General features: G+C 31.1%; 3 protein-coding genes across 7 annotated transcripts; 2 read left to right on the top strand and 1 right to left on the bottom strand.

The window, feature by feature from the left end:
- Positions 1 to 2,003: 2,003 nt before the first annotated feature.
- LOC100809240 (transcription factor bHLH47) lies at positions 2,004 to 4,213 on the top strand. 3 transcript variants are annotated; one of them, XM_003549621.5, is made up of 5 exons: positions 2,005 to 2,229; positions 2,569 to 2,668; positions 3,093 to 3,211; positions 3,348 to 3,472; positions 3,682 to 4,213. In XM_003549621.5, the coding sequence occupies exons 2-5, from the start codon at positions 2,622 to 2,624 to the stop codon at positions 4,066 to 4,068; spliced, it is 678 nt and encodes a 225-aa protein (XP_003549669.1). In that variant the 5' UTR covers positions 2,005 to 2,229; positions 2,569 to 2,621; the 3' UTR covers positions 4,069 to 4,213. The 3 variants fall into 3 exon arrangements, with proteins under 3 accessions (XP_040867067.1, XP_003549669.1, XP_040867068.1); XM_041011133.1 differs by having other exon boundaries at positions 2,004 to 2,229; positions 2,569 to 3,211; XM_041011134.1 differs by lacking the exon at positions 2,005 to 2,229 and having other exon boundaries at positions 2,565 to 2,668; positions 3,049 to 3,211.
- Positions 4,214 to 5,891: 1,678 nt separating this feature from the next.
- LOC100808701 (HVA22-like protein a) lies at positions 5,892 to 7,918 on the top strand. The gene is made up of 5 exons (XM_003549620.5): positions 5,892 to 6,256; positions 6,381 to 6,407; positions 6,560 to 6,682; positions 7,275 to 7,518; positions 7,619 to 7,918. The coding sequence occupies exons 1-5, from the start codon at positions 6,195 to 6,197 to the stop codon at positions 7,673 to 7,675; spliced, it is 513 nt and encodes a 170-aa protein (XP_003549668.1). The 5' UTR covers positions 5,892 to 6,194; the 3' UTR covers positions 7,676 to 7,918.
- A 5,363-nt stretch (positions 7,919 to 13,281) lies between these two features.
- On the bottom strand, positions 13,282 to 17,115 carry LOC100808026 (microtubule-associated protein RP/EB family member 1B). 3 transcript variants are annotated; one of them, XM_003550730.5, is made up of 8 exons: positions 16,748 to 17,109; positions 16,426 to 16,494; positions 16,256 to 16,342; positions 15,541 to 15,647; positions 15,175 to 15,314; positions 14,977 to 15,053; positions 14,475 to 14,588; positions 13,282 to 13,766 (listed from the first exon to the last, which is right to left on the bottom strand). In XM_003550730.5, exons 1-8 carry the CDS (start codon positions 16,853 to 16,855, stop codon positions 13,641 to 13,643), a joined length of 828 nt encoding a protein of 275 aa, XP_003550778.1. In that variant the 5' UTR covers positions 16,856 to 17,109; the 3' UTR covers positions 13,282 to 13,640. The 3 variants fall into 3 exon arrangements, with proteins under 3 accessions (XP_003550778.1, XP_006600695.1, XP_014624858.1); XM_006600632.4 differs by lacking the exon at positions 14,475 to 14,588 and having other exon boundaries at positions 16,748 to 17,115; XM_014769372.3 differs by lacking the exon at positions 16,256 to 16,342 and having other exon boundaries at positions 16,748 to 17,113.
- Between the last annotated feature and the right edge of the window lie 544 nt (positions 17,116 to 17,659).

Here is a 17,659-nt window from a genome sequence, read left to right as displayed (position 1 = left end):
TATTTTAGAAAAAATATTTATTAAATTTAATTAGTGTAATTAAATAACATTAATTAAATTTTTAATTAGCATAAAATTATTTAATTTAACTTATATTTGAGTCCGGAGGATGTAAGCTTAAACTTGAAAAGGAACTAAGTTTACATACTTTTAAAAGTTGAAGATCTAACTTGGTTCGTTTAATAATGCATAGATCAAAATTAAGTTTAAGCAAAAAGATATGGACTAAAAATATTTTTTCTTTTATATAGACAAAATTTATTTTTACGAATAAATATTATGGGGAGAAATAAAATTATATTTTTTTAATTCTATGATTTATTTTTCATAATTTCAATAATCATAAAAGTATTTCTGTTACAATATTATTTTGTTTTTAATGGTTGGATCAATTCATGAACTACCATTAAAAAAATTAAAAGAACATTGGCTCAAACTATCCAAGATATCCTTCTCCAAAATGTTCCTAGGTAATGTTAGCATTTGGGTATTTTTCTTTTTGGGCCTATGGCCCTCCTCAATGCACACAAAAAAGAAGAAATAAACCATACTGTTAAAGTGTCGTTGTAACTTTTGAGGATATTAACCTGCTTAGATTTTTTTTTTTAAATCCTAAAAATCTAATGGTAATAATAAATATTTAAAATACAGAAAATTAGTTTTAGAAATTTTAATAATACAAGGACCTTTGATTAATTTAACGAATTATATGTTTGTCATTCACACATTAAAGATAAAATAATATAATAAACAAATGTCTGAATAAATATAAGTAAACGTACATGCATGAAATTACTAAACTATTATCGCATATATAAACTATAGAATGAAATTATATGAGTTTTTTGCTGACAAAAAGAAAGGTTACTACATTATTGTTGTATATATAAACGATACATTTTTTTTCTGCAGTATATAGATTTTGTCTTGCAAGTCACAACAAACGGAAGAGATGTGAGAGATTGATGTTATTTACATAGTTTTTTATACTCAGATATACTTTTAATTGTTTTTTAAGTCAAGCGATCATTTTTATTGCTAAATTCAAATGCTCATCAACAATAGTTAATTAATTAAAGATCTTTTAAATTTGCTAATCAAATAAGGACCTAATGGAAGATGAGGAGGATGATAAATTATAAAATTTGCATTATTTCAATGCTGAGATGGATTATAAAAGTTGAGTTGCTATTTGATAGAAAGGACTACATAACCAAGACGAGTGATTAGCTAGTAATCAAATTAAAATAATACGAATTCACAAAAAAAGTAATAATTAAATAATACGTGGACGAGCATGATGATGGCTGCGAGCAAGTAAAGCAATTTTAGTATCCGAACGTTTTTGCCTTTTTGGTTTGCTTAGACTCAAAATTAAAATAAAAATTACTTTAATTTTTCGTTCTACACATTTAATAATTCTATATTAAGAACTTTTAATAAAGAATATAAATAATATTTATAAAAAACATAAATATTTTTAAAAATATAAATTTTACGTGAATGATGTGATGATATATACAAAAGGAAAAGAGAAAAATATGTAAACAAACGAGAAAAATAAAAAAGGGAATCATGAAAATGTACAAAAAGAAATTAATAGAAAAAATGACTCAAATGAGTAACAATAAATACTGTATTCAAATGGATAAAAAGATAATTGTAAAAACGAGTAAAAAAGTTAGTACAAAAATATATAAACGGGCAAAAAAATTGTAGAAAAAAATTAATAAGCTGCCAAAAAACAATACAAATGGGGAGGAAAAAAATATTCAAATAAGTAGAAAAGTAGAAAATGTGTACATGAAGGAGAAATGGATCAACAAATTATGCAAATGGATAAAAAATGGGCTGAAAAAATACAGATAGATAGAACAGAAATAATGAAAATGGATTGAAAATTGTCATTTAAATTGAGAGAAAACATGTATAACCAAAAATAAAATATTCATAATAAAAAATTATATTATTATTATTACAAAAAGACCTAAAAAAGAAAAGGATCACGTGGGGAACTCATTGGTGGTTGTTGATTGAAGCGAAGGAGCATGACCTCGCCACGCGCCTTCGCGTGACAGATGCCCTCCCGCCACACTCCATCACCACAACCCCAATCTTCTTTTCTCTCTCCTCTGCCCTAATTCCCATTTTCCCAACTTCAATTTCATTCTCAAATATTCCTATTCCAATTCCAATCCTATTCCTTTCGATTCCTCTTCCCCCAGTTTGGTAAGCAAAAAACCACTTTCCCTCTTTCTGCACACAATTTATCTTCCCTCTTTTTTCTATTCGGTCGTTTTCTGTTTGATCCTTGGAATTTCTCGATGCTCTGTTTTGGCTGCTATGAAGTGTGGAAATTAAAATTGGGAACTTGGTTTGTTGTTTTTTTTTACCCCTTTCTCTGATTGGATTGCGATAAAGGGAATTGATTTAATCAGGAAACATGGATTTTACTTTTTCATTGACCGTAAAAAGAAATTTCCATTTCTTGGGGTGTTCGAATTACTTCTCCTTTCGTTGTAAGAATAAAAAGTACATTATTGAAGTAGTTTTGTTTTTCTACTTTAGGAAATTTTGTTGCTGGAAGAATTGCTTAAGGGCATATAACTGGCTTTAATCACATGGGATCAGAGAGTGCGGCTCCAATGGTTGAGACATCAAAAAACAGGTCAGAGATTCTAATGTTTTCGTGAACACAGCAATAAGAATTTGATTTGCCCTGGTAGTTTCTTCGTTGTGCAATTCCTTTTGTAATTCTTAAGTTCAATTGGAGAAAACTTCCTTATATGATCTGAAACATTTGATGTATTAAGTTGAATAGTTGTTGCAAGTGTAAATATAGAATATCTATTCTTCGGTGAGTTTAAACTACAAAGCTATTACTATTAGTTACTTTATCTGGCTGTACTTGTTAGGACAAATTTAAATAAAAAATTGACCGGAACTATTGATAACGAGCAGTGGTGGTGGCAGAAGTAGTATACTAATAGTCTAATAGCACTACATTCTAGCTGTCTCTTGCATGAGTAGTTTATGTGGACTTTACAGGTTCTTCATCTGGATTCAGTTCTTGTAAACTTGATTTGCTTCAGGTCTTCTTCTGATAAAATGAACCAAGGGAAAGTCCCCAGGAAAATTCACAAGGCTGAAAGGGAGAAAATGAAGCGTGAGCATTTGAACGATCTCTTTCTTGATCTTGCCAGTGCACTTGGTAACCGCTTGTGCCATCATCATGTATCTTGAATATTTTCAAACTCTATAGTTTTGGTTTGTTGCTTTCAACATGATCTTAAGTGATTCTTATCTTCCTTTTTTTTTGGGCGGTTTTGGTGGTGGTGTGGGAATAGATCTAAATGAGAACAATGGAAAGGCTTCTATACTGTGTGAAACTGCCAGGTTGCTAAAAGACTTGCTCAGTCAGATCGAGTCCCTCAAGAAAGAGAATGTCACTCTGTTGTCTGAATCTAATTATGTAAGATTGACACTCTTTTTACCCTGTTGAGAGTGCTTCATCTTAAATAATGATACGTATGTGACATGAAATCCTTTCTATTTAAGTAATCTTTCAGCCAGTTCCTTGAGCAAATTGTCATTTCATCGTATTTTGGAAATTGATATTTTTGATGTCCCACTGTATCCTTGTATCTGGTTGGATTTCACATTGTCGCGTTCATTGGGCAGATGACCATGGAGAAAAATGAGCTGAAGGAGGAGAATTGTAGCCTAGAAACCCAAATTGAGAAACTTCAAGGTCAGATACAGGCAAGACTGGCTCAATGTAAACCTGACCTGAATGTACCTCCCCATTTGGAACTTGAGCCACTGGAGCAGACAAATTTTCCTGGACAGAATCTCCAATTGCATACCATAGAACCTAACTTGCAGCAAGGATCTGCGATTTTGGTTGTCCCCTGTAATCCTGATCTTCCACCTTCTTTTCCAGCTCCTAATGTTACCGGGGTCATGCCGAAATCTACATCTGTTGTCAGTAAACCACATGCCAGGTATCCCACACCCGCAGATTCATGGCCATCACAACTGCTTGGAAAGCAACCAACTTCAAGTTGATTTGTATTTTCTAGAGTTTTAGTTTCAGTATTGGTTTAACATGCCAACTAGCTTTCCCGATAGCAAAGCCTCTTTGGAGCTTTCATGTATAAATTATATTTATTCAATGATCTAAGAGAGTCTCACTCTCTTCTGTTTCGCCTTATCTAGGTATTCATTTTGGGTTCGAGTTAGTACTTAGTACATTCTCCTTTACTTTGTTTTCTCAGGCCTTAAAGCCATTAGTTACTTGTAGAAATGTTTTTGCGGTGCTTTTCCATGGCACCATATCCGATGTTTACTTGGCACTTAGTTTTTAAGAAACTTTTTATTCGGCACTTAACATGGGAAAATAATTATTTTTAATTTCGTTTATTTTTTCCTGTGTGTTTTCGCTTTCAATATAATAGAAAAGAAAAAACTGGCCACTACTTTTTATCTCTACTTTCGTAGGATGGGATCAGATTATGGTTGAATGGGAAATGCAATATATTTTTTTGACTTACTTTATTAACACAATTTCACGTAAGATTGATTAAATTAAAAGTCTTGTTCCTTATTTACTAGTAGTATTTTCTTAATAATAAAAACTGCATTAAAAAATAACATGTCAATGAATTCATTGTTTATATTTTATTGGTTGAACGAGAGGGACGGAGAACTTAAATCAAATGAAGCAAAGTCGGAATTCAAGTTCACAGCCTTCTACTATTTAACAATAAAAGACTTCACTAATAGAGTTTATCAGAACTTTTTGCTTCTTAATTATTAATATAGAAAAAGGTTGTATTTTTTTAAAAACTAGAATATTAATAAAAGTTGTAGACCTTTACTTATTATAAGTAATTTTATTTCTCCCATGTTTAATGCTATAAGTATAAAATGGATTAATATGATTGATAAACTCGAACAACCTATAGTTATTATAGAATTAATAAATAAAATCGAAGGTTAAAAGTGTTTTAACCTACCTTGGTTTCATTTGTCTTGACACAATTTAACATCCAAACAAAACAAATTTGAAATTAGTTATAAGAATCATTAAGTTTTGTTTTTTAATATCACTTAAATGGCAAAATTTCATTGCCATGGTTGAATATAAGGCAGTTTTATTGTCATTCAACTTTTTAGCTGAGTTAGTTTAGGAACCTTCCATTTATGTTAGTTTGATAGTAGGGAGTCTTGCTTAGATAACATTAAAGAATCAATTGAAGGAACCTTCCATGGATAATATTACAAGATAAATTCATTTTCCTCACATGAATTTATATATTATATTTTTTTTGAATGAAAAAAAATAAACACAACTAAAAATATATAGTCTTTTATGTACTTTTTTTTTGGGTGGAAAGTCTTTTATGTACTTAAGAGATTAAATTTTGCTCTCCCAATAAAAAACAAAGTGCATCTTTGTTTTGACTCGATCTCCCAATAATTTATACTTCATACTTTTGGCTCATTCTCCATTTTTAGCAAACGGAACATAAACGAAGTAACTCTAGAAACAGAAGGAATCTCACGAAATGACGAGCAACAATTCAAATATCGTAGATAGAAGCACAAACGATAAAGACCCTACCATAACCTAACTTAAAACAGAAATGCTTACGAATACATATAACATATGTGGATTTTTTTATAAAAAAAAAGTGGGTTAGAGATTAGTTAGGACAATGTGGGTAGCAGCAATTTGGTAATATGTGGAAACCAAGGTTAATTTTCAGTTTAATTGTCATTTAGCACCTAGTGGAATCCGCAGCGCAAATCTTTATTTGGTGAACCGACCAACCTGATTTAGTGCCTCATTCGTATAAAGCATCAGTGACCGAGGACCACGGTGGTCCAGCATTCCATCCCTTCCACGACTGAAATCGAAGTCACTAACTGCAAGTGTACGGTGAGATTCGCATATGATTGTAGTCTCGGGTGCAGAGGAAAGAACCTCCCCAGCACCGAAGCCACTCTGTTTTATGATTCTCAGCAGTCACCACCACCGCTCCTTGTTCTTCTCACATCTGTCTCTGCTTTTGTTCTCTCACACGCAACCCACAGTGCCACTCTCTCTCTCTCTCTCTCCTTTTGAACGCCCTCAAAGGCTCAAACAACAGAACAGACACAAACACTAACACTCACTCGAAAGATCAATAATGGGATCTGGGGCCGGCAATTTCCTCAAGGTTCTTCTCAAAAACTTCGATGTCCTTGCTGGGTATGTTTTCTTTTGCTTTTTCCCTCTTCCTTTTCTATCAAATCACACCTTCTGTTGAATGTGCTTCTTTTTTCTCTTTCTTTTCAACTGATAAACATGTTATCTATTTTTGCTTCTATTGCAGGCCTGTCATTAGTCTTGTTTATCCTCTGTAAGTGCAATCTTAATCTTCCTCGTTTCCTTACATACACTATGTGTTTTTGTTGAATGTTCCATCTGCATTTATTCCATTGTCCTGTGAGAGGTCAAATTATTGTGACTGATTTATTTTTTATTGATGTGGGTTTTCGTGTTGTGCTGCAGATATGCTTCAATTAGGGCGATTGAGAGCAAGTCTCCCATTGATGATCAGCAGTGGCTCACTTACTGGGTTCTCTACTCCTTGATCACACTCTTTGAACTTACCTTTGCTAGAGTCCTTGAATGGTATTAACCCTTTTTTTTCTTCTTGTTTATGTTAATTGTTTTGGAAGGTTGTGAGTACTCATTAAATGCCATAATAAACTTGAGACTTGAGATTTTTGGGTGCAACTTGTTAGGCTGTAGCTTTTTGGGTCTTCTTAAGAAAATGCGGTTAATGAAATACCTAGAAATATATTACTAGTTTTTTAGCGGGTATTTTTTTTTCCTTCTTTCTAGAGAGTATCTCTATGCGCAGGCTGACTTTGGCCGCCTGCCAATTTGGGGTTATTCATTAAATCTTAGTGTTTTGATGATTAATTTGAACGTAATTTATGGGAAGAGAAATTAAGGAAAAAGTGGCTGTTAAATTGCTAAGTACATATTAGTAGATAAGCTTGAATGCAATGAGGTATTATGGAAGACACTATGAAAAGGCTTCAATGCAGAATGCTTCATAATGTAACTAGGGAATGTTGAACTACTGTAATGCATTTTGTGTGTTATATCAAGCTTTGTATGAGTTCTGTTGTGGCAAATATATATAGTTAGAAGAGCACAGGGTAAAGTATTTAACTTTTGGCTGAATTTTCACAACATATGTATATATGTATTTCAGGATTCCAATATGGCCTTATGCAAAGCTGATTGCAACCTGCTGGTTGGTCCTTCCTTACTTTAGCGGTGCTGCTTATGTTTATGAGCATTATGTGAGACCTTTCTATGTCAATCCTCAGACCATTAACATCTGGTACGTTCCAAGGAAAAAAGACGCCTTGGGTAAGCGAGATGATATTCTAACTGCTGCAGAGAAGTACATCCAAGAGAATGGAACAGAAGCATTTGAGAATATCATCAATAGGGTATTTCCATTTGTAGAAAACCCAGTTTGTTGTGGAATTTTGCTTTGTTTTTGTATATCCAACTTGTTGTACTAATACTAACGGTGCCATCTCTTTGCAGGCTGACAAATCAAGAACGGGTGGCGGTTATTATTCAATGTATGATGAGACTTATTGAGTACAATCATGTAGTTTCTCTGTCTTTCGTGGATAAGTGGATGCATGTACATGTTACCATGTTGCTGATATTTTATTTTTCCTTCTCCGTGGTGATATTTTACTCTTTTTTTTTCATCCCTTTATTGAGTTTTTATATCCCTGTAACTAGCTTTGGATTAGTCATCTATGTTTTGTATAATGGCTATGACACGCATGGTATATATATATATATATATATATATAATATATAATGTTAGTACAACAGCAGAAACTCGTTGATTTTTTTCTTGTTATATTATATCCCCCAACAAAACCCCACCATTGTTGGATCTTTTAATTACATAAATTCCACTATTGATTCCTTGATTATTTGGTCGAACTTTTTTCTTTCATTTTATTTCCATGATAATTTCCTTGTTAGGAACAGTGATATTTGGAGATGCTACCATCATACATTGCAATGAACAGTGATAAATGTTGCTTTGCAAGATGTGTTTGTAGCAATGTTATTTCAACATTTGTATTTGTTTGCTTTCTTTCCCCTTTTTTTCTCAGAAGTGTAAAGAAATAAAGTGTAGATACCAAAGTGTCAAGTGTCTGAGGAACATATTTTATGAATCAACAATCAAGGATAATAGCATAATGAATGGTTCTATCAATTTTGCACTTTAAATCTTTTTACTCCTGGTAATGACGAGTTAATTATTAGTTAACTTTTCTTGATTAAGGAATTCACATGTTAGTTAAAGTATTCACTAATAATTACTCAGATGAAAAGGATAATCAGATAAACTCTATTTTTGTGGAGAGATTAGCCATTATATCATCTGATTATCCATTCATGCTAACAAGATACAAGAAATAAACGCACCGTACAACTTTAATTATATGGATCACCGGTCTCGACGTCTTGTAATCCAAGACAGCATTGAGTTGAAAAAGAGCCTAGCAAAAATAGCATGCATACCAGCAAGGAGCTAGTTTCGGTGCATCGTTGGACTTAAAGAGAATCTATAGAAGAAACGTGGGTTCAATTTATATTTTAAAATACATAAATGTTAGAAAGATAAGGGAACAAGATAATTGGGTGTGAGAATAACTGAATAAGTAAGCTGAGAAACCTCTAGGCTTGGAGGTGGTGCGGTAGTTATGTACGTTCGTTAGCATTATGGGCCTTCTTTAAAAGTTAAAAGCTCCTTAAGAAACCAATATGTGCCTTTCCAACTAGTTTGTTCCCCACATTGAGGATGATTGAGATAAAAAAAAAAAAGGAAAAAGAAGTTGCAACAAATTGATTGATTGAAAGTAGTTTTCTCCTCAGACCCCAACCATTTTTACGGGACTGCCAAATTTGGTGCATCTGATTCTGAAGCACTGCATTGAAGATTGAAAGATACAACAAATTGAATGGAGGTTTTGGTTTTGGTACACATCTATTATTATTAGGGTTAATTAAATTTTTAATCCTTTTGAATTTTTGGTCGTTAAATTATTATTTTTTTAAAATTTGATCCCTAAAGAATTTTTCCTTGTTAAAAATAATCACTGTTGTTAATGTTTTCTATTAAGTGCATGAAACAAGACATATTAAATATCACATACATGCTACCTAAATTGAGATCTGTGACGTAGAAAAACAATTTATCATCCTCATCTATAATCTATGATGATATCCGTTGTAGGTGTGAGAAAATAGTAATTTTGCTCACGTCTTCAATATTTAAGAGTAGGGGATGCAAGTTCTTTAGATGTCCAAATTAGTTAATTCAAAACTCCCATGGTTTGAGGACCAAATATTTTTTAAAAAATAATTTAGGGATCAAAAATTTAAAACTCCTATAGTTTGAGGACCAAATTTTTTTAAAAAATTCAAAACTCCCATAGTTTGAAGACCAAATATTTTAAAAGAATAATTTAGGGATAAAAAATTTAAAATTCTCATAGTTTGAGGACTAAAAATTTAATTAACCCTTATTATTACTATATTTTTCTCTGATTTTGGTTTAAAATTATATTCATCGATTTAACTAGTGAAAACCAGTTTATGTGATTTCTGTTTTGCTAATGATTTAGGGGAAATGTAATAATCATTACAAATCAAGCATGCGATTAATTTATTAGAATTCATTCCAAGTTATGAATGATTTCGCATGCAAAACGAGTACGACATATGAATTATTTCTAGCATTTGCATCAATATTTGTCAGCTGCACAAAAGAGAAATGATATTTGTACAGCAATTTGTATAATAAATTTTACAGCTGAGAGAAATATAAGATGTAATAATTGAAGTGGAGAGAGATAAACATAAAAAATATTATATTAATTGTTATATAAATAACAAATTTCTACACAAATCAAGACTTTGTTCACAACACCTCAAAAAACACTTGACAATTGTTGTGCTTTAGGCAATATTGGCTCAAAACTTGATCGGTTCCCTTCACTTGAAGCTTTCACACTACAACATTCAAATAATTTTTTGCTAGTTTTCCATACTGAAGTCCTATCTATTTTTTATATTATCCACCTATTATTAAGAGGTAGCATTAAAGGTATGCCTTTAGTTGCACTCACTGTAGGGATTGTATTCATGTCATTCTTTGGAGTCATAAAAGGTGTGTCTCTAATTGCATTCACTGCTACAACAGGAGATTATTTATGGTATTTCCTATTTAAATTGTTTGGATGATTTCATCTCTCCTTTCACTGGCATGAAAAGTTGAAATTCTTTCAAATTCAGGTTTTTTTTAACTTCCTACCTCATTGGATTTGATCCAATCTAGACATCGGAAATAAATTTATACTTTTATTAATGCAGAGAATTATTTAATTTCCCATTGTATTTAGGAACTCTAAGAGCGTTTTTAGTAAATAAAGCTCTTAAGTTGTAAAGATAAAAAAAAAAAAAAAGGCTTCATGCAAGAAGACAAACAAACAACAAAAATATTAGTGTTTCTTTCATCTATGCAGAGCATTTAATTGAACTGAAAACATTATTGGTCAGTAAAATGAAGTAATTAGAAGATGCCATAGGTAGTACATCAATGAAATATTATATAGTCAAATTGTATTTTTCACCTAGTTCAAGCTGCACTGAAACAAAATTTGAGCTTTCAACTCGAATTGTCTTCCATATGAAAGATAAGCAATTGATAGGAAGATTATTGTCCCTTTTTAACTCTACCACCGCATCACACACACTTTGCAAAATAATTCAAATACATATGGCATAAGGGAGAAGAAAAACAGAACTCATTGGTTCATTGGAAATAGAGACAAAGGTAAATAAGTTACAACTTCTGTCACTTCAATTATTGTCGTCTATGTGCAGTAACCTCTCGTGAATTATTTTGCCAGTGGAAGAAACATGTTTAAATATAATATTTTGCATCAAACAAATTAAGATAGTAACCTTCAACTGCAAATATCTAAACATCATGCAACATTTTATACTTTCCAATAATTCTAAATTCTAATAGTTAAAATATCATATGCCTGGTGTTCAAAATACATGAAATTTGTAATAAAAGATTTAGCAAATTAGTGTGAGACAGTAAACCAAGAATATCAACAAAGATAAAAGGATGAGTAAAGTGATCAGAGAAAAAACAAACCTCTATAAAGAACGGAGAAAGAGAGAGATGGAAAGGAGAAAAGGATGCAGTTACAAAATAATAAAACAATAAAAGATGGGCAACTGCGCAGTTACCAAATACCACGAAAAAGAGGAAAAATGTAGAATTATTCACTTATCAAGCACCGTTTCAATAAATTACAAGATACAAAGGCATCATTAGCACAGAATAATGTATAAGTTTCTCCTGACGTTTGAGGGTAAAGATGTCAAAAAAATAAGGATATTTTCTTTATTTATTGTTATAGATATATTATTATAAAACTATCACATTTATTATTTTTCTATTTCTTTTTTTTATCTTTTATTTTATCCCATGACATGAGTGTATATATTAAAGGAGTGTCAAATTAAGATTTATTTAGACCAAAACACTTTATCATATTTGGAAGGATTAGTTGTTCATTTATTAGATAAGGTTATATAAAATAATATCTTTGATATATTTGTTAATAAATTAGGTATACATTTATTATAATAAAATAACTTAATTAATAGAATGATTATTCATAACCACAAATTTAATTTACAAATTCATTGTGAAGTTCTTTTTTTATTATTATAAAATTTTAGGAGAAGGAGTGGATGTGACGCCACAATGTAAGTATTAGGTTAGACTTCAAAGATCACTTACAAAAATAAATATATTGATCTTATTTTAAGGAGACGAGTGACAATTTAAATTTATAACTTATCAAATATAAAATTTTGTCTTACTTTCACTTAACTGGGATTCATTATCAAGTTATTTTAAATACTCTATTTATATTTTTTTTGTGTTACTATTAAGCCAAGTTTATTTTAAAAATACTCTTAAAAATGATTAATTATTAATTACACTATAAAAGTTAATCAATAAAACTATTGAAAAAATTTATTTTAGCTACATACATAGTTTTTAAATACCACCAGTAATTGAATATGTGAAAAGAAATATATATATATATATATATATATATATTATTGGATATTTAGATAAAATCTCAATAATCTAATTTATGACATACTTTTTGATAATTTGTAATTGGTACACAAACTTTTTTTTAGTGTACCGATAACGGCTGAAGCTGAAGTGTGCAGCATCTTTTTAGAAGAGCCGGTTCCAATAAGAATAATTTTCTTCTATTCTGAAAAATAGTCTATTTAATTTTTATAATAATTTATGGAACTTAATAGCTCTAAAAACAAGATCACAGCTTCAGATGGATCATATTGCTTCAATTAAACCATAACTTTATATAAATCTTTATTCAACTAAGGTTATGTTAACTGAAAAATTAACTTATTAAACAATAAATGTTTGATATAATTAACTATTAAAGTAATTAAAAAATATAAAATAATAAAAGAATCAAAATTTATTTTAAAAAATAATAAGAAAAATGAATAAATACATAAAAGATAAGAGTGGAAGAAAATATAAAAAATAAAAATTATAAGCTAGCATCTTAAATTCAAGTAGCATTTCAAAAGAAACTTTAAAAATCACTAAGAAGTTACTAAAAAAAATCAAATGAATTTTTCAAATAATAAAAAAAATCAAATTTTGTTTAACAAACAACCAAATGTGTTTTCAGCTAATAAAACTAAAAACTAATTAAAATATGTTGTCAAACATAGCCTACCTCGACAATCATAAATGTTTACTCAAGTTGCTCCATTTATAAACGTTTACTCCATGCTATTCATAAGTAGGGATGTGTAAAAATCAATCGATTCGGATTGAACCGAATTCTAATCGAACATAAACTGAATTGATTTTTTCTCGAACTATTTCAAGAAAAAATAAGTGTACTATTTTATAAAACTAATTTGGTTAACCAAATTGTTTCTATAAAACCGGTTAAATATTTTTTATTTGAAAAAAATAGTTCAAAAACCAGTTCAAACTAGTTTAATTCAATACCAATTTTTTAAAATCAATTTAATTTTGAATCTATTTCTAAATCAGTTTGACTATTTAAATATAAAATCAGATCGGTTAAAACAATTCGAAACCAATTTGATTTTATTTTTTTACCGAACTAATTTTTGAACACCCATATAAGAATGAGGAATAGTTAAACAATGTTCCTTAGATAAATCCTTTGGATATAGATGAAAAGGATTATTACATGAACCATTGAACTCTTATTTGTTGGAAAGAACAGTCATTATATCATCTGAGTATCCATCCATGCTTACAAGAAAATCAATGCACCATACAATAACTTTCATCATGCGGGGCACTTTATGGCACAGCATGGGGAAGGATCAACGCTCTTTTAATCAAAGACATCATTGAGTTTGGTTGAAAAAGAGCCCGACAAAATTATCACGCATACCAGCGAGCTAGTTTTGGGAGTAATCAGGCTTCAATTTCAGCTTCATCTTCCACAGCATTCAAACGTTGATTAAGGTAATCCTGAGCTTCTTCTAATGCTGATTCCTTTGGATCATCAGCATACAAAACCTTCTTAATTGCTACAGACATCTGCATAGAGAACATGTAATTATTGCTTACATTTGCATAATTCTTTTTATTTTATTTTTTTATGTTCAATTTACCTTTTAACAACCATTGGTGGTCAAATACTTTACGATTGATCATAATCTGAAGGTATTTTGGGTTGCTAACCCAGGTTAAAGAGTGAATTATTTGTAAATATAACAGTTAGCAGTTTCAAATGATAATAGGTTGCAGCACCATCTAGCTTTATCATACCAAAACTAGCAGAAAAGAAAACTAATTGGCTAAATCACGAGAATAGAAGATGATATCCATATCAAGTGCACAAAAATGAGATATGATATGACAAGAATACTGGAAAAGAAAATGGCCTCTATCATTTGTGAATAAAAATAAGGCTTAAATACATATTTTATTCCTGCAATTTAGCGTTTTTTATTTATTTTCATCCCTCTAATATTTTTTTAGTCCTTATAAAATGTGTTTGTTTTGTTTTTCGTTCTTAAAATACTCTAGATAACATTTTTTTTATTATTCAAAACATTTTTTTATTATTCAAAGTGTTATCACGTTAAGGATTGAGAAACAAAAAACAAATACATTTTGCAAGGATTAAAACAAACAAAAAATTCTAGGGACAAAATTGAAAAAAAGCTAAATTGTAAGGACCAAAAAAGTATTTAATTCTAAAAGTAATTAAAATTCAATTCAAGCCTTTGTTAGAATTCTTACAGAGAAATTCTCCACTTCTGGAGTTTGACAAAGAATTTCTATATCCCGTAATTTTGCAAAGTAGAAATCTCTTTCTTTTTCCAGGAGATCCACTGCAGATTTGAGATCAGTAATCTACAGGAAAATATAAAAAAGTGAAGAACTAAAAATAATAAAACATTTTTTTCATTAAAATAACCAAGTAACAAACTTTGAATGACAATATCCATATAAGCACAAAAAAATTGTCAATAGACTGAGAATGAGAGAGCAGAGATGTAATAATACCAGCAGGGTAGCTTAGCATCAGAAGAATCAATAATGTTTAGTTGCTTACTTACATGAAGCAAATGCCTTGGTATAGAATAGAATTATATACAAATAAACGGAAACATAATTTGCATCATTCAGTAAGTTAAAGGACTTATTTGGTTATGTATCCAGTTCCAAATGTTCATAGGAGGATCATTTCTTATCCCAATGCAATTATTGGCTATAGACACAGAGAACCTAATGTTCATACCTCTTTAGACAAAGCCTGAATCTCTACTGAAGAATTAACTCCTCCTGCTGCTTCATTTGACCTGAATTGCTTGGTCCCTATACTCAAAAAAATTAACCAAAAAGAAAAGCAAAAGAATGAGAACAGGAATAACTAGGCAAATCCATCAGACAAAATGCTGAACTTAGAATCAAAATTGAAAAACACCAAGTAGCTAACCAGAGGTTCTGTTAGGACTGAGAGTGTTGCCTGAACCAGAATTAATCATATTTGTTTGCAATGATTTTGAGCTCTTCACAGAGCACTTGTGATTTCGATCCTTTCCAACCTTTACCCTTCGCTCCACGGGATTATAGTTCCTAGAAAAAAAAAATTAACAACACATAATATACAATACAACATGAGATACATGGCATAAAGTTGCATTTCTAATTATTTGGAAAGATATGCTGTATGTGTGTGGACATGAATCATACAAGTAATACTGCAATATGGGATTCCTACATGTTATCTAAGTAAATATAACTTCATTGATGGTTAGAACTGTTTAAATGATAGAAATGATACTCAGAGCAAGTAGCATACTCATTCATAATGCCACCATTCACGGAATCACAGTAACGTTTCAGCCACTGGAGGAACTCCAAGTTGTCCAAAGGTCGGCCTTTAACAAGCCTGCTAACTTCAACATGCTGCCACAGGATAGTCATGTTAAAGTCCCATTACATATAAACAGCAGCCAGTGATTGCACCCAAAGTACTTTATTCTACTAGTTTCCGATCACATACAACTTTATTATCTAAAATACATTTACCATTCAATCATATGAGGAAAAGTCATACTTTGGCAAAAAAAATTATTGAACAAGCCAAACTGGGTTAAGCATCAAAACCAGATTGCAAACCAAATTTTTCCTCGACCAAATTTCTAATGTAGCCTAAGCCTACCTGCCTAAAGAGATAATTCCCCAAAATTTCAGTCTGTCAGTGATTCATGCTTGAGGATACACATTGAGTCCAAGCAAAGGGTACAAAAAGAATTAATAAAGAATAGGCGATATAGAATTGGAAGGAAGTCCACCATTAAATTGAATCATTAATTGAATATCTAGGCCTTGATAAAGATCAACACAATTTTTTTTCGTATGCTAAAAGTTTGTTAGTGGTAAATCATTCCATTGAAGTCCCCAGGAAAAACAATAAAAAAAATGTTGACTACGGCTGCACATGAAAGTTATTATAAGCCATCCCCGCAATATTTATTATTTACTAAAACAATCATGAGAAAAAAAACAGATACTTTGTCAATTTTCAGCTTATTGAACACGTCCTGCAGAATTTTGTAATTCTGGATCATATCATACTCAGTCTTTGCATCAAAGTTCACCTACAATAAAACCCACATTAAGAAAATTACCCTAAATGTCATAATAGCTCTGAAGGAAAGTTAAAACAAAGTAAGGTTTCCACCTTGTGCATTGGAACAACCCCTGGAAACGTCATATCCATCATCTGGCATTGCACAGCCCCAGATGCAGCCTAGCCAAAAAGCATAAACAAAACAGGATCAGAACCAAAAAGTACATTTTCATCCTAGATAATATTCCTAGAGATACTTTAGTAGCATAAACGATATGGATGTCACACACACTTGCACAGTGTTTTTTAACTATCTACATTCTTCTTGCAAGTTATAATTGTCGTCAAATACTTGTGAAATCAATACCCAAGTACATTATAAGGTGTTGTGAGTTTAGCAAGACACATGAAAAAGGGGTGCAGAGAGAGATACCTCCTCAATGCGTGAGAGATTGAGGTGGAGCCTGTTGTTGATCCAGGTCAGAATCTGGTTCCTGCCGACAAAGTAGGCACTGTCCATCATGCCTATACTCGACGCCATTTTTGCTAATAACCCAGAGAGAGAGAGAGAGAAATGGGAATGTAAGAAGAAGAAAATGTGGGTGTTTTTGAAGGAAGGGAAGAAGAAGATTCTGGGTGGACAAAAATCTTAAGTGGGTCTCAACGAAGCTTCGATTTTTATTTCGGGAGAGAGAAAGAGAAATGGAATGTGTGACAGTGAGCATTGCATTAATTGTGGGATTTGGAATTTGTACTCACTCAAACTTTTCACTTCTTCATCACGCTATTTGGCCTGCAGGAATTCTAAGGTTAGTTGACTGATAAAAGATGGATTTAGATTAAAATTCTGCTTTTTACACTGTCTGTAATATCCATGAATAAAAAATAAAAATAAATAAATATCACTGGTTTGCAATTTCTTGATTTGATAATAGTAAAAGAAGTAATAATATGCTACAATAATACTATTTGATGCCTGGTGGAAGGATTGCCTTGTGTTTTGACTTATTAATACTTTTGTTTTTAGTTAAAGAAGGTGGGCAAGTAGAATCTCATGATGAAAAGTAAAACACATCAACCGGCCCTCACAAAGAAAAATTAATATCTCAAATTGGAAAAAAAAAAAACAAAGCAGGCTTTGTCTCCTTCTCAGCCGGCTGACAGTAAGAAATAAGTATAGCTTTAATATAAAAAAAAATAGAAGAAATATAAGTAAACGATTTTTTATTGATTTAAAAATGTAATTAATCGTTACCTCGTAATTAGAATTAGGCATGCCGGTAAGTTGATTCCGCCAAGTCCGCACTTGCAAAATTCGTAACCCATGAAGTTTGTCCTACAAAAC

The sequence above is a fragment of the Glycine max genome, chromosome 17, assembly GCF_000004515.6.
Source record: "Glycine max cultivar Williams 82 chromosome 17, Glycine_max_v4.0, whole genome shotgun sequence".
NCBI lineage: Eukaryota > Viridiplantae > Streptophyta > Magnoliopsida > Fabales > Fabaceae > Glycine > Glycine max.
The sequence above is the reverse complement of the archived record's forward strand: the minus strand, read 5'-3'. Positions and strand labels throughout refer to the sequence as shown.

Coding starts and splice junctions, on each gene's coding strand:
- LOC100809240 (XM_041011133.1), top strand. CDS start 3,034: ATGTGGACTTTACAGGTTCTTCATCTGGATTCAGTTCTTGTAAACTTG. Junction 3,212..3,347: donor TGATCTTGCCAGTGCACTTG/GTAACCGCTTGT, acceptor GTGTGGGAATAG/ATCTAAATGAGAACAATGGA. Junction 3,473..3,681: donor TGTTGTCTGAATCTAATTAT/GTAAGATTGACA, acceptor TTCATTGGGCAG/ATGACCATGGAGAAAAATGA.
- LOC100808701 (XM_003549620.5), top strand. CDS start 6,195: ATGGGATCTGGGGCCGGCAATTTCCTCAAGGTTCTTCTCAAAAACTTC. Junction 6,257..6,380: donor AACTTCGATGTCCTTGCTGG/GTATGTTTTCTT, acceptor CTTCTATTGCAG/GCCTGTCATTAGTCTTGTTT. Junction 7,519..7,618: donor TTGAGAATATCATCAATAGG/GTATTTCCATTT, acceptor ATCTCTTTGCAG/GCTGACAAATCAAGAACGGG.
- LOC100808026 (XM_003550730.5), bottom strand. CDS start 16,855: ATGGCGTCGAGTATAGGCATGATGGACAGTGCCTACTTTGTCGGCAGG. Junction 15,315..15,540: donor AATGGTGGCATTATGAATGA/GTATGCTACTTG, acceptor TTTTTTTTCTAG/GAACTATAATCCCGTGGAGC. Junction 13,767..14,474: donor CAGAAGTGGAGAATTTCTCT/GTAAGAATTCTA, acceptor TTCTCTATGCAG/ATGTCTGTAGCAATTAAGAA.